The sequence below is a fragment of the Hyla sarda genome, chromosome 7, assembly GCF_029499605.1.
Source record: "Hyla sarda isolate aHylSar1 chromosome 7, aHylSar1.hap1, whole genome shotgun sequence".
In the NCBI taxonomy this organism is placed as follows: domain Eukaryota; kingdom Metazoa; phylum Chordata; class Amphibia; order Anura; family Hylidae; genus Hyla; species Hyla sarda.
In genome coordinates this window covers 235,358,310-235,376,327 of record NC_079195.1, presented here as the reverse complement: position 1 = coordinate 235,376,327, position 18,018 = coordinate 235,358,310, and the positions used below count along the sequence as shown (strand labels likewise).

The 18,018-nt window shown below is 48.7% G+C and overlaps 1 protein-coding gene across 1 annotated transcript in view; it reads right to left on the bottom strand.

Moving 5' to 3' along the window:
• SLC6A9 (solute carrier family 6 member 9) overlaps positions 1-18,018 on the bottom strand; it is a 183,637-nt gene that overhangs the window by 144,633 nt on the left and 20,986 nt on the right. The window contains exon 2 of the mRNA XM_056533155.1: positions 3,061-3,193. Within this exon, the coding sequence (XP_056389130.1) occupies positions 3,061-3,096 (36 nt within the window). The 5' untranslated portion in view covers positions 3,097-3,193. The remainder of the gene's footprint in view (positions 1-3,060; positions 3,194-18,018) is intronic.

Sequence of the window (18,018 nt, the reverse complement as noted above, 5' to 3'; positions counted from 1 at the left end):
CCACCACCACAGCCAGGCTCTATCATCATCACCACCACAGCCAGGCTCTATCATCATCACCACCACAGCCAGGCTCTATCATCATCACCACCACAGCCAGGCTCTATCATCATCACCACCACAGCCAGGCTCTATCATCATCACCACCACAGCCAGGCTCTATCATCATCACCACCACAGCCAGGCTCTATCATCACCACCACAGCCAGGCTCTATCATCATCATCACCACAGCCAGGCTCTATCATCACCACCACCACCACAGCCAGGCTCTATCATCACCACCACCACCACAGCCAGGCTCTATCATCACCACCACCACCACAGCCAGGCTCTATCATCACCACCACCACCACAGCCAGGCTCTATCACCATCATCACCACAGCCAGGCTCTATCATCATCATCACCACAGCCAGGCTTTATTATCATCACCACCACAGCCAGGCTCTATCATCACCACCACAGCCAGGCTCTATCATCATCACCACCACAGCCAGGCTCTATCATCATCACCACCACAGCCAGGCTCTATCATCATCATCATCACCACCACCACAGCCAGGCTCTATCATCATCATCATCATCACCACCACAGCCAGGCTCTATCATCATCATCATCATCATCACCACAGCCAGGCTCTATCATCATCACCACCACAGCCAGGCTCTATCATCACCACCACAGCCAGGCTCTATCATCATCACCACCACAGTCAGGCTCTATCATCACCACCACCACCACAGCCAGGCTCTATCACCACCACCACCACAGCCAGGCTCTATCATCATCATCACCACAGCCAGGCTCTATCATCATCACCACAGCCAGGCTCTATCATCACCATCACCACCACAGCCAGGCTCTATCATCATCATCACCACCACAGCCAGGCTCTATCATCATCATCATCACCACCACAGCCAGGCTCTATCATCATCACCACAGCCAGGCTCTATTATCACCACCACCACCACAGCCAGGCTCTATCATCATCACCACCACCACAGCCAGGCTCTATCATCATCATCACCACCACAGCCAGGCTCTATCACCACCACCACCACAGCCAGGCTCTATCACCATCACCACCACAGCCAGGCTCTATCATCACCACAGCCAGGCTCTATCACCATCACCACCACAGCCAGGCTCTATCATCACCACAGCCACGCTCTATCACCATCACCACCACAGCCAGGCTCTATCATCACCACAGCCAGGCTCTATCACCATCATCACCACAGCCAGGCTCTATCATCACCACAGCCACGCTCTATCACCATCACCACCACAGCCAGGCTCTATCATCACCACAGCCAGGCTCTATCACCATCATCACCACAGCCAGGCTCTATCACCATCATTATAATTATAGACAGGAACGTCCTTCACAGGAAACGTTTTTACCCTCAGATACCGCGCCCTGGGCCTGGAAGATGCCGATTGCGCCGTATTGGTCGGGTCATCAATGGCGCCAGGTGTCACATCTATGAATGGAGTCATGTGATGTCAGAAGGTCGTGAGGGTGCGGCCGCTTATCACTCAGCCTGCAGTTCTGTGAATGAGGGGGGGGGGGGGTCATCTGCTGCGAATGATAAGCGGAGAAGCCTCATCCTGCATGAGAACGAGACCAGAGGAAAAGGGGGCCCCACACACTCACCATAGGGGGGCCCCATACACACTCACCATAGGGGGGCCCCCCACACACTCACCATAGGGGGGCCCCCCACACACTCACCATAGGGGGGCCCCCCACACACTCACCATAGGGGGGCCCCCCACACACTCACCATAGGGGGGCCCCCCACACACTCACCATAGGGGGGCCCCCCACACACTCACCATAGGGGGGCCCCCCACACACTCACCATAGGGGGGCCCCCCACACACTCACCATAGGGGGGCCCCCCACACACTCACCATAGGGGGGCCCCCCACACACTCACCATAGGGGGGCCCCCCACACACTCACCATAGGGGGGCCCCCCACACACTCACCATAGGGGGGCCCCCCACACACTCACCATAGGGGGGCCCCCCACACACTCACCATAGGGGGGCCCCCCACACACTCACCATAGGGGGGCCCCCCACACACTCACCATAGGGGGGCCCCCCATACACTCACCATAGGGGACCCCCATACACTCACCATAGGGGACCCCATACACTCACCATAGGGGACCCCATACACTCACCATAGGGGACCCCCATACACTCACCATAGGGGACCCCCATACACTCACCATAGGGGACCCCATACACTCACCATAGGGGACCCCCATACACTCACCATAGGGGACCCCATACACTCACCATAGGGGACCCCCATACACTCACCATAGGGGACCCCCATACACTCATGAAATACCATGCGGATGCGCCACGTTTAACCGAACCCCCCCCCCTTTAATCTTCTTTAAAAAAAAAAATTCTCTAGAAACAGTTTTTTTTTCCGTTTTGTCGCTACGTTTCTTCCCCTGCCCGGTGACATCACCTCCGGGCGCGCTCACATCTGCCGTCATCATCGGAAATTTTTTAGTTTGAAAATTAAACTAAACTGGAAAGAAACCAAATAGTTTCCTCAGGTTGTAGGTAAAGGTGACGGGCGCGGCGGCGGTAAAGGCGGTCATGGCGACAATCACCTGTGACCTTATTTATGTGATTAAATGTTTATGGGGCCTCCTGCCATACCGCCATATTGTCCAGGCTCAAGGGCATCATAGCCCCCCCCCCTCCCCCAGTCGCCGCGTCCCGTACAATGAGCGCGGTTAATGTTTACAGGAGTCGTTCTGCATGTGATGCGCCGGGGTGTGAGGAATTGGCGCCGTCCACTCACCTGTCACCTGCTACAATAAACCTCAGGACCTCGCCCAGCAGAAGACAATGGGTTCTTATACGGGGCGACGGATCCTGATGGAGTGACGGCGCCAAATCTGCGCCATATCTGTGCCCAGACTCATATACACACCGAAAATAACGTGTACAGCGCTGCGCTATATGTCATCGCCGCGCGTAGAATGTACCGCCAGAGGGCGCCATAACCAGGGGCTCTTACCAGCACGCTGTCACCACACTTTTCTGCCATATTCATCAGGAGAAGCGTGAAACGCGTCCACCGGTCGGCTGCTCCTCCCACTAGATCACTCTCGTAAAGATGGCGGCCGTCTTCACTCCCGGAATTCTCTGAGCTGGAAAAAAACAAAACAAAAATAAAAGTATTTACTACGAGGAAAGAAAAAACCCTCAACACGTCAGGTAAAAAATGGCGCTTATCTCGCCGCATCACAACCCTGGCTTCTCCGGAAAATCCCCCACAATACGAGATGTGAATATATCTGCAGAGCGGGCGCGGGTCCTGCCAAACCGCCATGCTGCACGTGATGGCGCCATATGTGAGCACGGGCATTGTTCCAGGGCGGCGCATCATCTGACCTGAACATGACACAGAGGAGACCGCCATCATGGCCACACCCACCGCACGGTCAGAGGAGACCGCCATCATGGCCACACCCACCGCACGGTCAGAGGAGACCGCCAACATGGCCACACCCACCGCACGGTCAGAGGAGACCGCCATCATGGCCACACCCACCGCACGGTCAGAGGACACCGCCATCATGGCCACACCCACCGCACGGTCAGAGGAGACCGCCAACATGGCCACACCCACCGCACGGTCAGAGGACACCGCCATCATGGCCACACCCACCGCACGGTCAGAAGAGACCGCCATCATGGCCACACCCACCGCACGGTCCGTGGAGACCGCCATCATGGCCACACCCACCGCACGGTCAGAGGACACCGCCATCATGGCCACACCCACCGCACGGTCAGAGGAGACCGCCAACATGGCCACACCCACCGCACGGTCAGAGGACACCGCCATCATGGCCACACCCACCGCACGGTCCGTGGAGACCGCCATCATGGCCACACCCACCGCACGGTCAGAGGACACCGCCATCATGGCCACACCCACCGCACGGTCAGAGGAGACCGCCAACATGGCCACACCCACCGCACGGTCAGAGGAGACCGCCATCATGGCCACACCCACCGCACGGTCAGAGGAGACCGCCAACATGGCCACACCCACCGCACGGTCAGAGGAGACCGCCATCATGGCCACACCCACCGCACGGTCAGAGGAGACCGCCAACATGGCTACACCCACCGCACGGTCAGAGGACACCGCCATCATGGCCACACCCACCGCACGGTCAGAAGAGACCGCCATCATGGCCACACCCACCGCACGGTCAGAGGACACCGCCATCATGGCCACACCCACCGCACGGTCAGAGGAGACCGCCATCATGGCCACACCCACCGCACGGTCAGAGGAGACCGCCATCATGGCCACACCCACCGCACGGTCAGAGGAGACCGCCATCATGGCCACACCCACCGCACGGTCAGAGGAGACCGCCATCATGGCCACACCCACCGCACGGTCAGAGGAGATATACACAGGTCTCCATATACACAGGTCTCCTTATATACACACGTCTCCTTATATACACACGTCTCCTTATATACACACGTCTCCTTATATACACACAGGTCTCCTTATACACACAGGTCTCCTTATACACAGGTCTCCTTATACACAGGTCTCCTTATACACAGGTCTCCTTATATACACAGGTCTCCATATATACACAGGTCTCCATATATACACAGGTCTCCATATATACACACGTCTCCTTATACACAGGTCTCCTTAAACACACAGGTCTCCTTATACACACAGGTCTCCTTATACAAACAGGTCTCCTTATACACACAGGTCTCCTTATATACAGATCTCCATATATACACAGGTCTCCATATATACACAGGTCTCCATATATACACAGGTCTCCATATATACACAGGTCTCCATATATACACAGGTCTCCATATATACACAGGTCTCCTTATACAAACAGGTCTCCTTATATACACAGGTCTCCATATATACACACGTCTCCTTATACACAGGTCTCCTTAAACACACAGGTCTCCTTATACACACAGGTCTCCTTATACACACAGGTCTCCTTATACACACAGGTCTCCTTATAAACAGGTCTCCTTATATACACAGGTCTCCTTATACACAGGTCTCCTTATATACAGGTCTCCTTATATATACAGGTCTCCTTATACACAGGTCTCCTTATATATACAGGTCTCCTTATATATACAGGTCTCCTTATATATACACAGGTCTCCTTATAAACAGATCTCCTTATATACACAGGTCTCCTTATATACACAGGTCTCCTTATACACAGGTCTCCTTTATATATATACACAGGTCTCCATATAAACAGATCTCCTTATATACACAGGTCTCCTTATACACAGGTCTCCTTTATATATATACAGGTTTCCATATAAACAGATCTCCTTATATACACAGGTCTCCATATATACACAGGTCTCCATATATATACAGGTCTCCTTATACACACAGGTCTCCTTATACACACAGGTCTCCTTATACACACAGGTCTCCTTATACACAGGTCTCCTTATACACAGGTCTCCTTTATATATATACACAGGTCTCCATATAAACAGATCTCCTTATACACACAGGTCTCCTTATACACAGGTCTCCTTTATATATATACACAGGTCTCCATATATACACAGGTCTCCTTATACACAGGTCTCCTTATACACAGGTCTCCTTATACACAGGTCTCCTTATATACACAGGTCTCCTTATATACACAGGTCTCCTTATATATACATGTCTCCTTATACACAGGTCTCCTTATACACAGATCTCCTTATACACAGATCTCCTTATACATACAGATCTCCTTATACACAGGACTCCTTATATACACAGGTCTCCTTATATACACAGGTCTCCTTATACACAGGTCTCCTTATACACACAGGTCTCCTTATATACACAGGTCTCCTTATACACAGGTCTCCTTATACACAGATCTCCTTATATATACAGATCTCCTTATACACAGGTCTCCTTATACACAGGTCTCCTCATACACAGGTCTCCTTATATATACAGGTCTCCTTATATATACAGGTCTCCTCATACACAGGTCTCCTCATACACAGGTCTCCTCATACACAGGTCTCCTCATACACAGGTCTCCTCATATACAGATCTCTTTATATATACAGATCTCCTTATATATACAGATCTCCTTATATACAGGTCTCCTATTTAAATAGTTGATCTCAGGTCAGGACTAGTTTCTCCTGGCGTCTGCAGAAGTTTGTGCCCCCTGCAGAGTTAATATCTTGTACTGCCCCCTTTGGCAAGTATCACAGCTTGTAAACGCTTTTTGTAGCAGCCAAGAGTCTTTCAGTTCTTGTTTGAGGCATCTTTGCCCATTCCTCCTTACAAAAGTCTTCCAGTTCTTTGAGATTTCTGGGCTGTCTGTCACGCACTGCTCTTTTAAGGTCTATCCATAGATTTTCAATGATGTTGAGGTCAGGAGATTGTGAAGGCCATGGCAAAACCTTCAGTTTACACCTCTTGATGTAATCCCCCGTGGATTTCGAGGTGTGTTTAGGATCATTATCCATTTGTAGAAGCCATCCTCTCTTTAACTTCAGCTTTTTCACAGATGGCATCAAGTTAGCATCCAAAGTTTGCTGAAATTTTATTGAATCCATTTTTCCTTCTACTCGTGAGATGTTCCCTGTGCCACTGGCTGCAATACAACCCCAAAGCATGATTGATCCACCCCCATGCTTAACAGTTGGACAGAGGTTCTTTTCATTAAATTCTGTTCCCCTTCTTCTCCAAACGTACTTTTGCTCATTCCGGCCAAAAAGTTAAATTTTAACCTCATCGGTCCACAGAACTTGTTTCTACAATGCATCAGGTTTGTCTATATGTTCATTTGCAAAGTTCAAACGCTGATTTTTGTGGCGAGGACGTAGAAGAGGTTTTCTTCTGATGACTCTTCCATGAAGACCATATTTGTACAAGTATCTCTTTATAGTGGAATAGTGTACAACAACTCCAGTGTCTGCCAGATATTTCTGGAGGGATTGTGCAGTCAATGGTTTTGAATTGTTGTTCTCACAATCCTGCGAGCTGTTCTGTCTGATATTGTTCTTGGTCTTCCAGATCTTGCTTTAACTTCCACTGTTCCTGATGACTGCCATTTCTTAATTACATTCCGAACAGAGGATATTGACATCTGAAAACGTTTTGCTATCTTCTTATAGCCTTCTCCAGCTTTGTGAGCGTCAACTATTTTCAGTTTCAGATTTCTAGACAACTGCTTAGAAGAACCCGTGGTGCTGATTGTTGGGGCAAGGTCAGATGAGTCTGGGCATTTATAACCTTTGAGATGACATCACTTGGTCTTCCCAGATGATGACTGAGAACAATCCATGACACTGGCAGGTCTCAGCTCTGTAAAGGGGGCAGTGCATGCTATAACTTTTGGTGACATATTATAAGAATGTCTAATCTGTAATTTGATGCCTTTTGGAGATTTTTCCATCTTTCCTTGGCTTCTTTATGCAAATTAATACACACTGGCCCTCATTTACTTAGGACATCGGGTTATAAGTCTATGTTGCTTTTTTCCCCTGGTATTTATTATTATGTTGCTTTTTTCCCCTGGTATTTATTATTATGTTGCTTTTTTCCCCTGGTATTTATTATTATGTTGCTTTTTTCCCCTGGTATTTATTATTATGTTGCTTTTTCCCCCCGGTATTTATTATTATGTTGCTTTTTTACCCGGTATTTATTATTATGTTGCTTTTTCCCCTGGTATTTATTATTATGTTGCTTTTTTCCCCTGGTATTTATTATTATGTTGCTTTTTCCCCATGTATTTATTATTATGTTGCTTTTTTCCCCGGTATTTATTATTATGTTGCTTTTTTCCCCGGTATTTATTATTATGTTGCTTTTCCCCCCGGTATTTATTATTATGTTGCTTTTTTCCCCGGTATTTATTATTATGTTGCTTTTTTCCCCTGGTATTTATTATTATGTTGCTTTTTTCCCCTGGTATTTATTATTATGTTGCTTTTTTCACTGGTATTTATTATTATGTTGCTTTTTCCCCCCGGTATTTATTATTATGTTGCTTTTTTACCCGGTATTTATTATTATGTTGCTTTTTCCCCTGGTATTTATTATTATGTTGCTTTTTCCCCCCGGTATTTATTATTATGTTGCTTTTTTACCCGGTATTTATTATTATGTTGCTTTTTCCCCTGGTATTTATTATTATGTTGCTTTTTTCCCCTGGTATTTATTATTATGTTGCTTTTTCCCCATGTATTTATTATTATGTTGCTTTTTTCCCCGGTATTTATTATTATGTTGCTTTTTTCCCCGGTATTTATTATTATGTTGCTTTTCCCCCCGGTATTTATTATTATGTTGCTTTTTTCCCCGGTATTTATTATTATGTTGCTTTTTTCCCCTGGTATTTATTATTATGTTGCTTTTTTCCCCTGGTATTTATTATTATGTTGCTTTTTTCACTGGTATTTATTATTATGTTGCTTTTTCCCCCCGGTATTTATTATTATGTTGCTTTTTTACCCGGTATTTATTATTATGTTGCTTTTTCCCCTGGTATTTATTATTATGTTGCTTTTTCCCCCCGGTATTTATTATTATGTTGCTTTTTTACCCGGTATTTATTATTATGTTGCTTTTTCCCCTGGTATTTATTATTATGTTGCTTTTTTCCCCTGGTATTTATTATTATGTTGCTTTTTCCCCCGGTATTTATTATTATGTCGCGTCCTGTTTGTCGCACGTGGGTTTTGTTGGTTTTGGTTTCCCTCTCCTCTGAGTTGTCGAGAAAAAATCCACAACAATTCAACAAATTCGGGTTGGAAACCTTTATAAATACGAGGGAAAGCTCAGAAATGTCGGGTTACGCCCCTTTTTCGGGTTTGGGAGAATCCACATCGGGTCCGTCGGGAAAAAATGTCGCATCGTGTCGCACAATGACCCAGATTTATCAAACTGTGTAAGAGAAAAAATAGAGAGATTTTCCCACAGTAGCCAATCACAGCTCAGCTAACGAGCTGAGGTAAAGTGAAAGCAGAGCTGTGATTGGTTCTTGTGGGAAATCCCTCCACTCTTTCTCTTAGGGTGCGTTCACACGCTATTTTTTTTTGGCTGGTTTTCCTCTGCGTATTTGAATGTGGGCGGGCTCTTCTCGGCTGTCCGTAGCAGATTTTCAGCGGTGGAATTTACACCGCGGAAAATCCGCCGCAGTCCCTACTGACTTCAATGGGGCTTGCGGCGGATTTTCCGCAGCGTAAATTCCTCCGTGGAAAATCTGCTACGGACATCCGAGGAGAGCCCGCCCACTTTCAAATACGCAGCAAAACCCGCAAAAACAAATAGCGTGGGAACGCTCCCTTAGGCTGGGTTCACACTACGTTTTGTCCCATACGGGAGCGCATACGGCAGGGGAGCTAAAACCTCGCGCTCCCGTATGTCACCGTATGCGCTCCCGTATGTCATTCATTTCAATGAGCCGACCGGAGTGAAACGTTCGGTCCGGTCGGCTCATTTTTGCGCCGTATGCGCTTTTACAACCGGACCTAAAACTGTGGTCAACCACGGTTTTAGGTCCGGTTGTAAAAGCGCATACGGCGCAAAAATGAGCCGACCGGACCGAACATTTCACTCCGGTCGGCTCATTGAAATGAATGACATACGGGAGCGCATACGGTGACATACGGGAGCGCGAGGTTTTAGCTCCCCTGCCGTATGCGCTCCCGTATGGGACAAAACGTAGTGTGAACCCAGCCTTACACAGTTTGATAAATCTGGGCCAATGTCTTCTACAGGCCTCCTTATATACAGGTCTCCTTATATATACACAGGTCTCCTTATATATACACAGGTCTCCTTATATATACACAGGTCTCCTTGTATATACACAGGTCTCCTTGTATATACACAGGTCTCCTTGTATATACACAGGTCTCCTTGTATATACACAGGTCTCCTTGTATATACACAGGTCTCCTTATATACAGGTCTCCTTATATATACACAGGTCTCCTTGTATATACACAGGTCTCCTTGTATATACACAGGTCTCCTTGTATATACACAGGTCTCCTTATATATACACACAGGTCTCCTTATATATACACACAGGTCTCCTTATATATACACACAGGTCTCCTTATATATACACACAGGTCTCCTTATATATACACACAGGTCTCCTTATATATACACACAGGTCTCCTTATATATACACACAGGTCTCCTTATATATACACACAGGTCTCCTTATATACACACAGGTCTCCTTATATACACACAGGTCTCCTTATATATACACACAGGTCTCCTTATATATACACAGGTCTCCATATATACACAGGTCTCCTTATATATACACACAGGTCTCCTTATATATACACAGGTCTCCATATATATATATACACAGGTCTCCTTATATATACACACAGGTCTCCTTATATATACACAGGTCTCCTTATATACACACAGGTCTCCTTATATACACAGGTCTCCTTATAAACACAGGTCTCCTTATATATACACAGGTCTCCTTATATATACACAGGTCTCCTTATATATACACACAGGTCTCCTTATATATACACACAGGTCTCCTTACATACAGGTCTCCTTATATACACAGGTCTCCTTATATACACAGGTCTCCTTATATACACAGGTCTCCTTATATACAGATCTCCTTATATATACACACATGTCTCCTTATATACAGATCTCCTTATATACAGATCTTCTTATATACACAGATCTTCTTATATACAGATCTCCTTATATATACACATGTCTCCTTATATACACAGATCTCCTTATATATACACATGTCTCCTTATATACAGATCTCCTTATATATACACATGTCTCCTTATATACAGATCTCCTTATATATACACAGGTCTCCTTATATACAGATCTCCTTATATATACACATGTCTCCTTATATACAGATCTCCTTATATACAGATCTCCTTATATACAGATCTTCTTATATACACAGATCTTCTTATATACAGATCTCCTTATATATACACATGTCTCCTTATATACACAGATCTCCTTATATATACACAGGTCTCCTTATATATAGGTCTCCTATCTACAGGTCTCCTTATACAAAGGTCTCCTAATATATACAGGTCTCCTTATACACAGGTCTCCATATACACAGGTCTCCATATACATATACATACACAGATCTCCTTATACACAGGTCTCCTTATACACAGGTCTCCTTATATACAGAGCTTCTTATATATATACAGGTCTCCTTATATACAGATCTCATATATACAGATCTCATATATACAGGTCTCCTTATACACAGGTCTCCTTATATATACAGATCTCCTTATAAATACAGGCCTCCTTATATGCAGATCATCTTATATATACATGTCTCCTTATACACACACGTCTCCTTATACACACACGTCTCCTTATACACACACGTCTCCTTATACACACACACACGTCTCCTTATACACACACACACACGTCTCCTTATACACACACACACACACGTCTCCTTATACACACACACACGTCTCCTTATACACACACACACACACGTCTCCTTATACACACACACACGTCTCCTTATACACACACACACACACGTCTCCTTATACACACACACACGTCTCCTTATATACACACACACGTCTCCTTATATACACACGTCTCCATATATACACAGGTCTCCTTATATACACACACGTCTCCATATATACACACGTCTCCATATATACACAGGTCTCCATATATATATACACAGGTCTCCTTATATACACAGGTCTCCTTATATACAGGTCTCCTTATATACAGGTCTCCTTACATACACACGTCTCCATATATACACACGTCTCCATATATATACACAGGTCTCCTTATATACACAGGTCTCCTTATATACACAGGTCTCCTTATATACACACAGGTCTCCTTATATACACACAGGTCTCCTTATATACACAGGTCTCCATATATACACAGGTCTCCATATATATATACACAGGTCTCCTTATATACACAGGTCTCCTTATATACAGGTCTCCTTATATACAGGTCTCCTTATATACAGGTCTCCTTATATACACACGTCTCCATATATACACACGTCTCCATATATATACACAGGTCTCCTTATATACACACAGGTCTCCTTATATACACACAGGTCTCCTTATATACACACAGGTCTCCTTATATACACACAGGTCTCCTTATATACACAGGTCTCCTTATATATACACACGTCTCCTTATATACACACAGGTCTCCTTATATACACACAGGTCTCCTTATATACACAGGTCTCCTTATATATACACACGTCTCCTTATATATACACAGGTCTCCTTATATATACACACGTCTCCTTATATACACACAGGTCTCCTTATACACAGGTCTCCTTATACACAGGTCTCCTTATATACACACACGTCTCCTTATATACACACGTCTCCTTATATACACAGGTCTCCTTATATACACAGGTCTCCTTATATACACAGGTCTCCTTATATACACAGGTCTCCTTATATACACAGGTCTCCTTATATACACAGGTCTCCTTATATACACAGGTCTCCTTATATACACAGGTCTCCTTATACACAGGTCTCCTTATACACAGGTCTCCATATACACAGGTCTCCATATACACAGGTCTCCATATACACAGGTCTCCATATACACAGGTCTCCATATACACAGGTCTCCTTATATATACACAGGTCTCCTTATATATACACACAGGTCTCCTTATATATACACACAGGTCTCCTTATATATACACAGGTCTCCTTATATATACACAGGTCTCCTTATATATACACAGGTCTCCTTATACACAGGTCTCCTTATACACAGGTCTCCTTATACACAGGTCTCCTTATACACACAGGTCTCCTTATATACACACACGTCTCCTTATATACACAGGTCTCCTTATATACACAGGTCTCCTTATATACACACAGGTCTCCTTATATACACAGAGGTCTCCTTATATATACACACAGGTCTCCTTATATATACACACAGGTCTCCTTATACACACAGGTCTCCTTATACACACACGTCTCCTTATACACACACAGGTCTCCTTATATACACAGGTCTCCTTATATACACAGGTCTCCTTATATACACAGGTCTCCTTATATATACACAGGTCTCCTTATATATACACAGGTCTCCTTATATACACAGGTCTCCTTATATACACAGGTCTCCTTATATACACAGGTCTCCTTATATACACAGGTCTCCTTATATACAAAGGTCTCCTTATACACAGGTCTCCTTATACACAGGTCTCCTTATACACAGGTCTCCTTATACACAGGTCTCCTTATACACAGGTCTCCTATATAAATAGTTGATCTCAGGTCAGGACTCGTTTCTCCTGGAATGTCCCAGAGGGGAGAAATTCTGAAAGTGACGGAACCTGAACAACGAGGAGAACGAGAGTATGAGTGACCGGAGAGCAACAACCCCCATCATCCACCGCAGAGCAACAACCCCCATCATCCACCGCAGAGCAACAACCCCCCCCCCCCATCATCCACCGCAGAGCAACAACCCCCCCCCCCATCATCCACCGCAGAGCAACAACCCCCATCATCCACCGCAGAGCAACAACCCCCCCCCCATCATCCACCGCAGAGGAACAACCCCCCCCCCCCATCATCCACCGCAGAGCAACAACCCCCATCATCCACCGCAGAGCAACAACCCCCCCCCCATCATCCACCGCAGAGCAACAACCCCCATCATCCACCGCAGAGCAACAACCCCCCATCATCCACCGCAGAGCAACAACCCCCCCCATCATCCACCGCAGAGCAACAACCCCCCCCATCATCCACCGCAGAGCAACAACCCCCCCCATCATCCACCGCAGAGCAACAACCCCCCCCATCATCCACCGCAGAGCAACCCCCCCCCCCCCATCATCCACCGCAGAGCAACAACCCCCCCATCATCCACCGCAGAGCAACAACCCCCCCCCCCCCATCATCCACCGCAGAGCAACAACCCCCATCATCATCCACCGCGGAGCAACAACCCCCCATCATCCACCGCAGAGCAACAACCCCCATCATCCACCGCAGAGCAACAACCCCCCATCATCCACCGCAGAGCAACAACCCCCATCATCCACCGCAGAGCAACAACCCCCATCATCCACCGCAGAGCAACAACCCCCCATCATCCACCGCAGAGCAACAACCCCCATCATCCACCGCAGAGCAACAACCCCCCCCCCCCATCATCCACCGCAGAGCAACAACCCCCCCCCCCATCATCCACCGCGGAGGAACAACCCCCCCCCCCATCATCCACCGCAGAGCAACAACCCCCATCACCCACCGCAGAGCAACAACCCCCATCATCCACCGCAGAGCAACAACCCCCCATCATCCACCGCAGAGCAACAACCCCCCATCATCCACCGCGGAGCAACAACCCCCATCATCCACCGCAGAGCAACAACCCCCCATCATCCACCGCAGAGCAACAACCCCCCCCCCCCCATCATCCACCGCAGAGCAACAACCCCCATCATCCACCGCAGAGCAACAACCCCCCCCCCCCATCATCCACCGCAGAGCAACAACCCCCCCCATCATCCACCGCAGAGCAACAACCCCCCATCATCCACCGCAGAGCAACAACCCCCCATCATCCACCGCGGAGCAACAACCCCCATCATCCACCGCGGAGCAACAACCCCCATCATCCACCGCAGAGCAACAACCTCCCCATCATCCACAGCGGAGCAACAACCCCCATCATCCACCGCAGAGCAACAACCTCCCCATCATCCACAGCAGAGCAACAACCTCCCCATCATCCACCGCAGAGCAACAACCCCCATCATCCACCGCGGAGCAACAACCCCCCCCCCCATCATCCACCGCAGAGCAACAACCCCCAATCATCCACCGCAGAGCAACAACCCCCCCATCATCCACCGCAGAGCAACAACCCCCATCATCCACAGCAGAGCAACAACCCCCATCATCCACTGCAGAGCAACAACCCCCCATCATCCACCGCGGAGCAACAACCCCCCCCATCATCCACCGCGGAGCAACAACCCCCATCATCCACCGCAGAGCAACAACCCCCATCATCCACCGCAGAGCAACAACCCCCATCATCCACCGCAGAGCAACAACCCCCATCATCCACCGCAGAGCAACAACCCCCCCCCCATCATCCACCGCAGAGCGACAACCCCCCCCCCATCCACAGCGGAGCAACAACCCCCCCCCCCCATCATCATCCACCGCAGAGCATCAACCCCCCCCCCCCCCATCATCCACCGCAGAGCAACAACCCCCCCCCCCCCCCCCCATCATCCACCGCAGAGCACAGAGTCACTCAGCTCTCTCCAGACCCAGAACGGCAGGTAACGACCTGTAACCACATGTTTATTCATGAACAAGGAGGCTCTGGATGATCAGACAGCAGAGGATTGTGGGAGCCATAAACAATGAGACAAAGTAACAAAGCTGCATCTGTGAACAGGACAAAGACAATGGAATGCCACCAGTGCTGGGAACATCGGCGTGCCAGGTAGAGCAATCCCAGGAGCTGGCACCGCAACAATGGGCGCCAAAGAAAGCCGCGCCGGCGGGGACAGCACAAAGAGCCACAGACCCAGAGGAGAACACCGGGGGCCCATCAAACACCGGGGGCCCCATCATCATACACCGGGGGGCCCCATCATCATACACCGGGGGCCCCATCATCATACACCGGGGGCCCCATCATCATACACCGGGGGCCCCATCATCATACACCGGGGGGCCCCATCATCATACACCGGGGGGCCCCATCATCATACACCGGGGGGCCCATCATCATACACCGGGGGCCCCATCATCATACACCGGGGGCCCCATCATCAAACATCAGAGGGCCCATCATCATACACCGGGGGCCCCATCATCATACACCGGGGCCCCCATCATCAAACACCGGGGGCCCCATCATCAAACATCAGAGGGCCCATCATCATACACCGGGGGCCCCATCATCATACACCGGGGGCCCCATCATCATACACCGGGGGCCCCATCATCAAACATCAGAGGGCCCATCATCATACACCGGGGGCCCCATCATCATACACCGGGGGCCCCATCATCATACACCGGGGGCCCCATCATCATACACCGGGGGCCCCATCATCATACACCGGGGGCCCCATCATCATACACCGGGGGCCCCATCATCAAACATCAGAGGGCCCCATCATCATACACCGGGGCCCCCATCATCATACACCGGGGGCCCCATCATCATACACCGGGGGCCCCATCATCAAACATCAGAGGGCCCCATCATCATACACCGGGGCCCCCATCATCATACACCGGGGGCCCCATCATCATACACCGGGGGCCCCATCATCATACACCGGGGGCCCATCATCATACACCGGGGCCCCCATCATCATACACCGGGGGCCCCATCATCATACACCGGGGGGCCCATCATCATACACCGGGGGCCCCATCATCATACACCGGGGGCCCCATCATCAAACATCAGAGGGCCCATCATCATACACCGGGGGCCCCATCATCATACACCGGGGGCCCCATCATCATACACCGGGGGCCCCATCATCATACACCGGGGGCCCCATCATCATACACCGGGGGCCCCATCATCATACACCGGGGGCCCATCATCATACACCGGGGGCCCCATCATCATACACCGGGGGCCCCATCATCATACACCGGGGGTCCCATCATCATACACCGGGGGCCCCATCATCATACACCGGGGGCCCCATCAAACACCGGGGGCCCATCATCAAACATCTGAGGGACCATCATCATACACCGGGGGCCCATCATCATACACCGGGGGCCCCATCATCAAACATCAGAGGGCCCATCATCATACACCGGGGGCCCCATCATCATACACCGGGGGCCCCATCATCATACATCAGAGGGCCCATCATCATGTATCTCTTGGCTCAGAGGACCCGGACAGCCAATCCCAATAATGAAAAACTACAACTCCCAGCATACCCAGACAGCCAACAACTGTCCAGGCTTGCTGGGAGTTGTGGTTTGTAAACATCTGGAGGCGGACAGTTTGCGGAGCACTAATATAGAGGATGAATCAGTTGAAGACTGTCAGGAATGCTGGGAGTTGTAGTTTCAGGCTGGAGGAGAATGTTCCATTATAACTCCTCCTCGTTCACCTGGATCTTCTATTAACCCCTCAGCCGCCTCCACTGTCTAATAATCGCCGTTGTCTTGTGTGCAGCTCGCACCGCACCCGCCGGAACAAATATAAACACTCAGCTCTGCAAGTTTTGGAACAAAATGTATCTTTTGCAGAGCGCGGCGTTACCATGGCAGCCATGATTTCCTGATACAACAAACCGCCATCATGTCACACAACCGGAGCTATTGACTCGCAGCAGTCAGCCCTGACACACGGACGGGCGACCGCAGAACCCGCGGAATAATATTATAAGGGCGCGTTCACACAGCGCAAAATCCACGGAATAATATCATTATAAGGGCGCATTCACACAGCGCAAAATCCACGGAATAATATCATAAGGGCGCATTCACACAGCGCAAAATCCACGGAATAATATCATAAGGGCGCGTTCACACAGCGCAAAATCCACGGAATAATATCATTATAAGGGCGCGTTCACACAGCGCAAAATCCACGGAATAATATCATTATAAGGGCGCGTTCACACAGCGCAAAATCCACGGAATAATATCATAAGGGCACGTTCACACAGCGCAAAATCCACGGAATAATATCATTATAAGGGCGCGTTCACACAGCGCAAAATCCACGGAATAATATCATTATAAGGGCGCGATCACACGGCGCAGAATACACGGAACAACATTATAAGGACGCGATCACACAGCGCAGAATCCACGGAATAACATTATAAGGGAGCGTTCACACAGCGCAAAA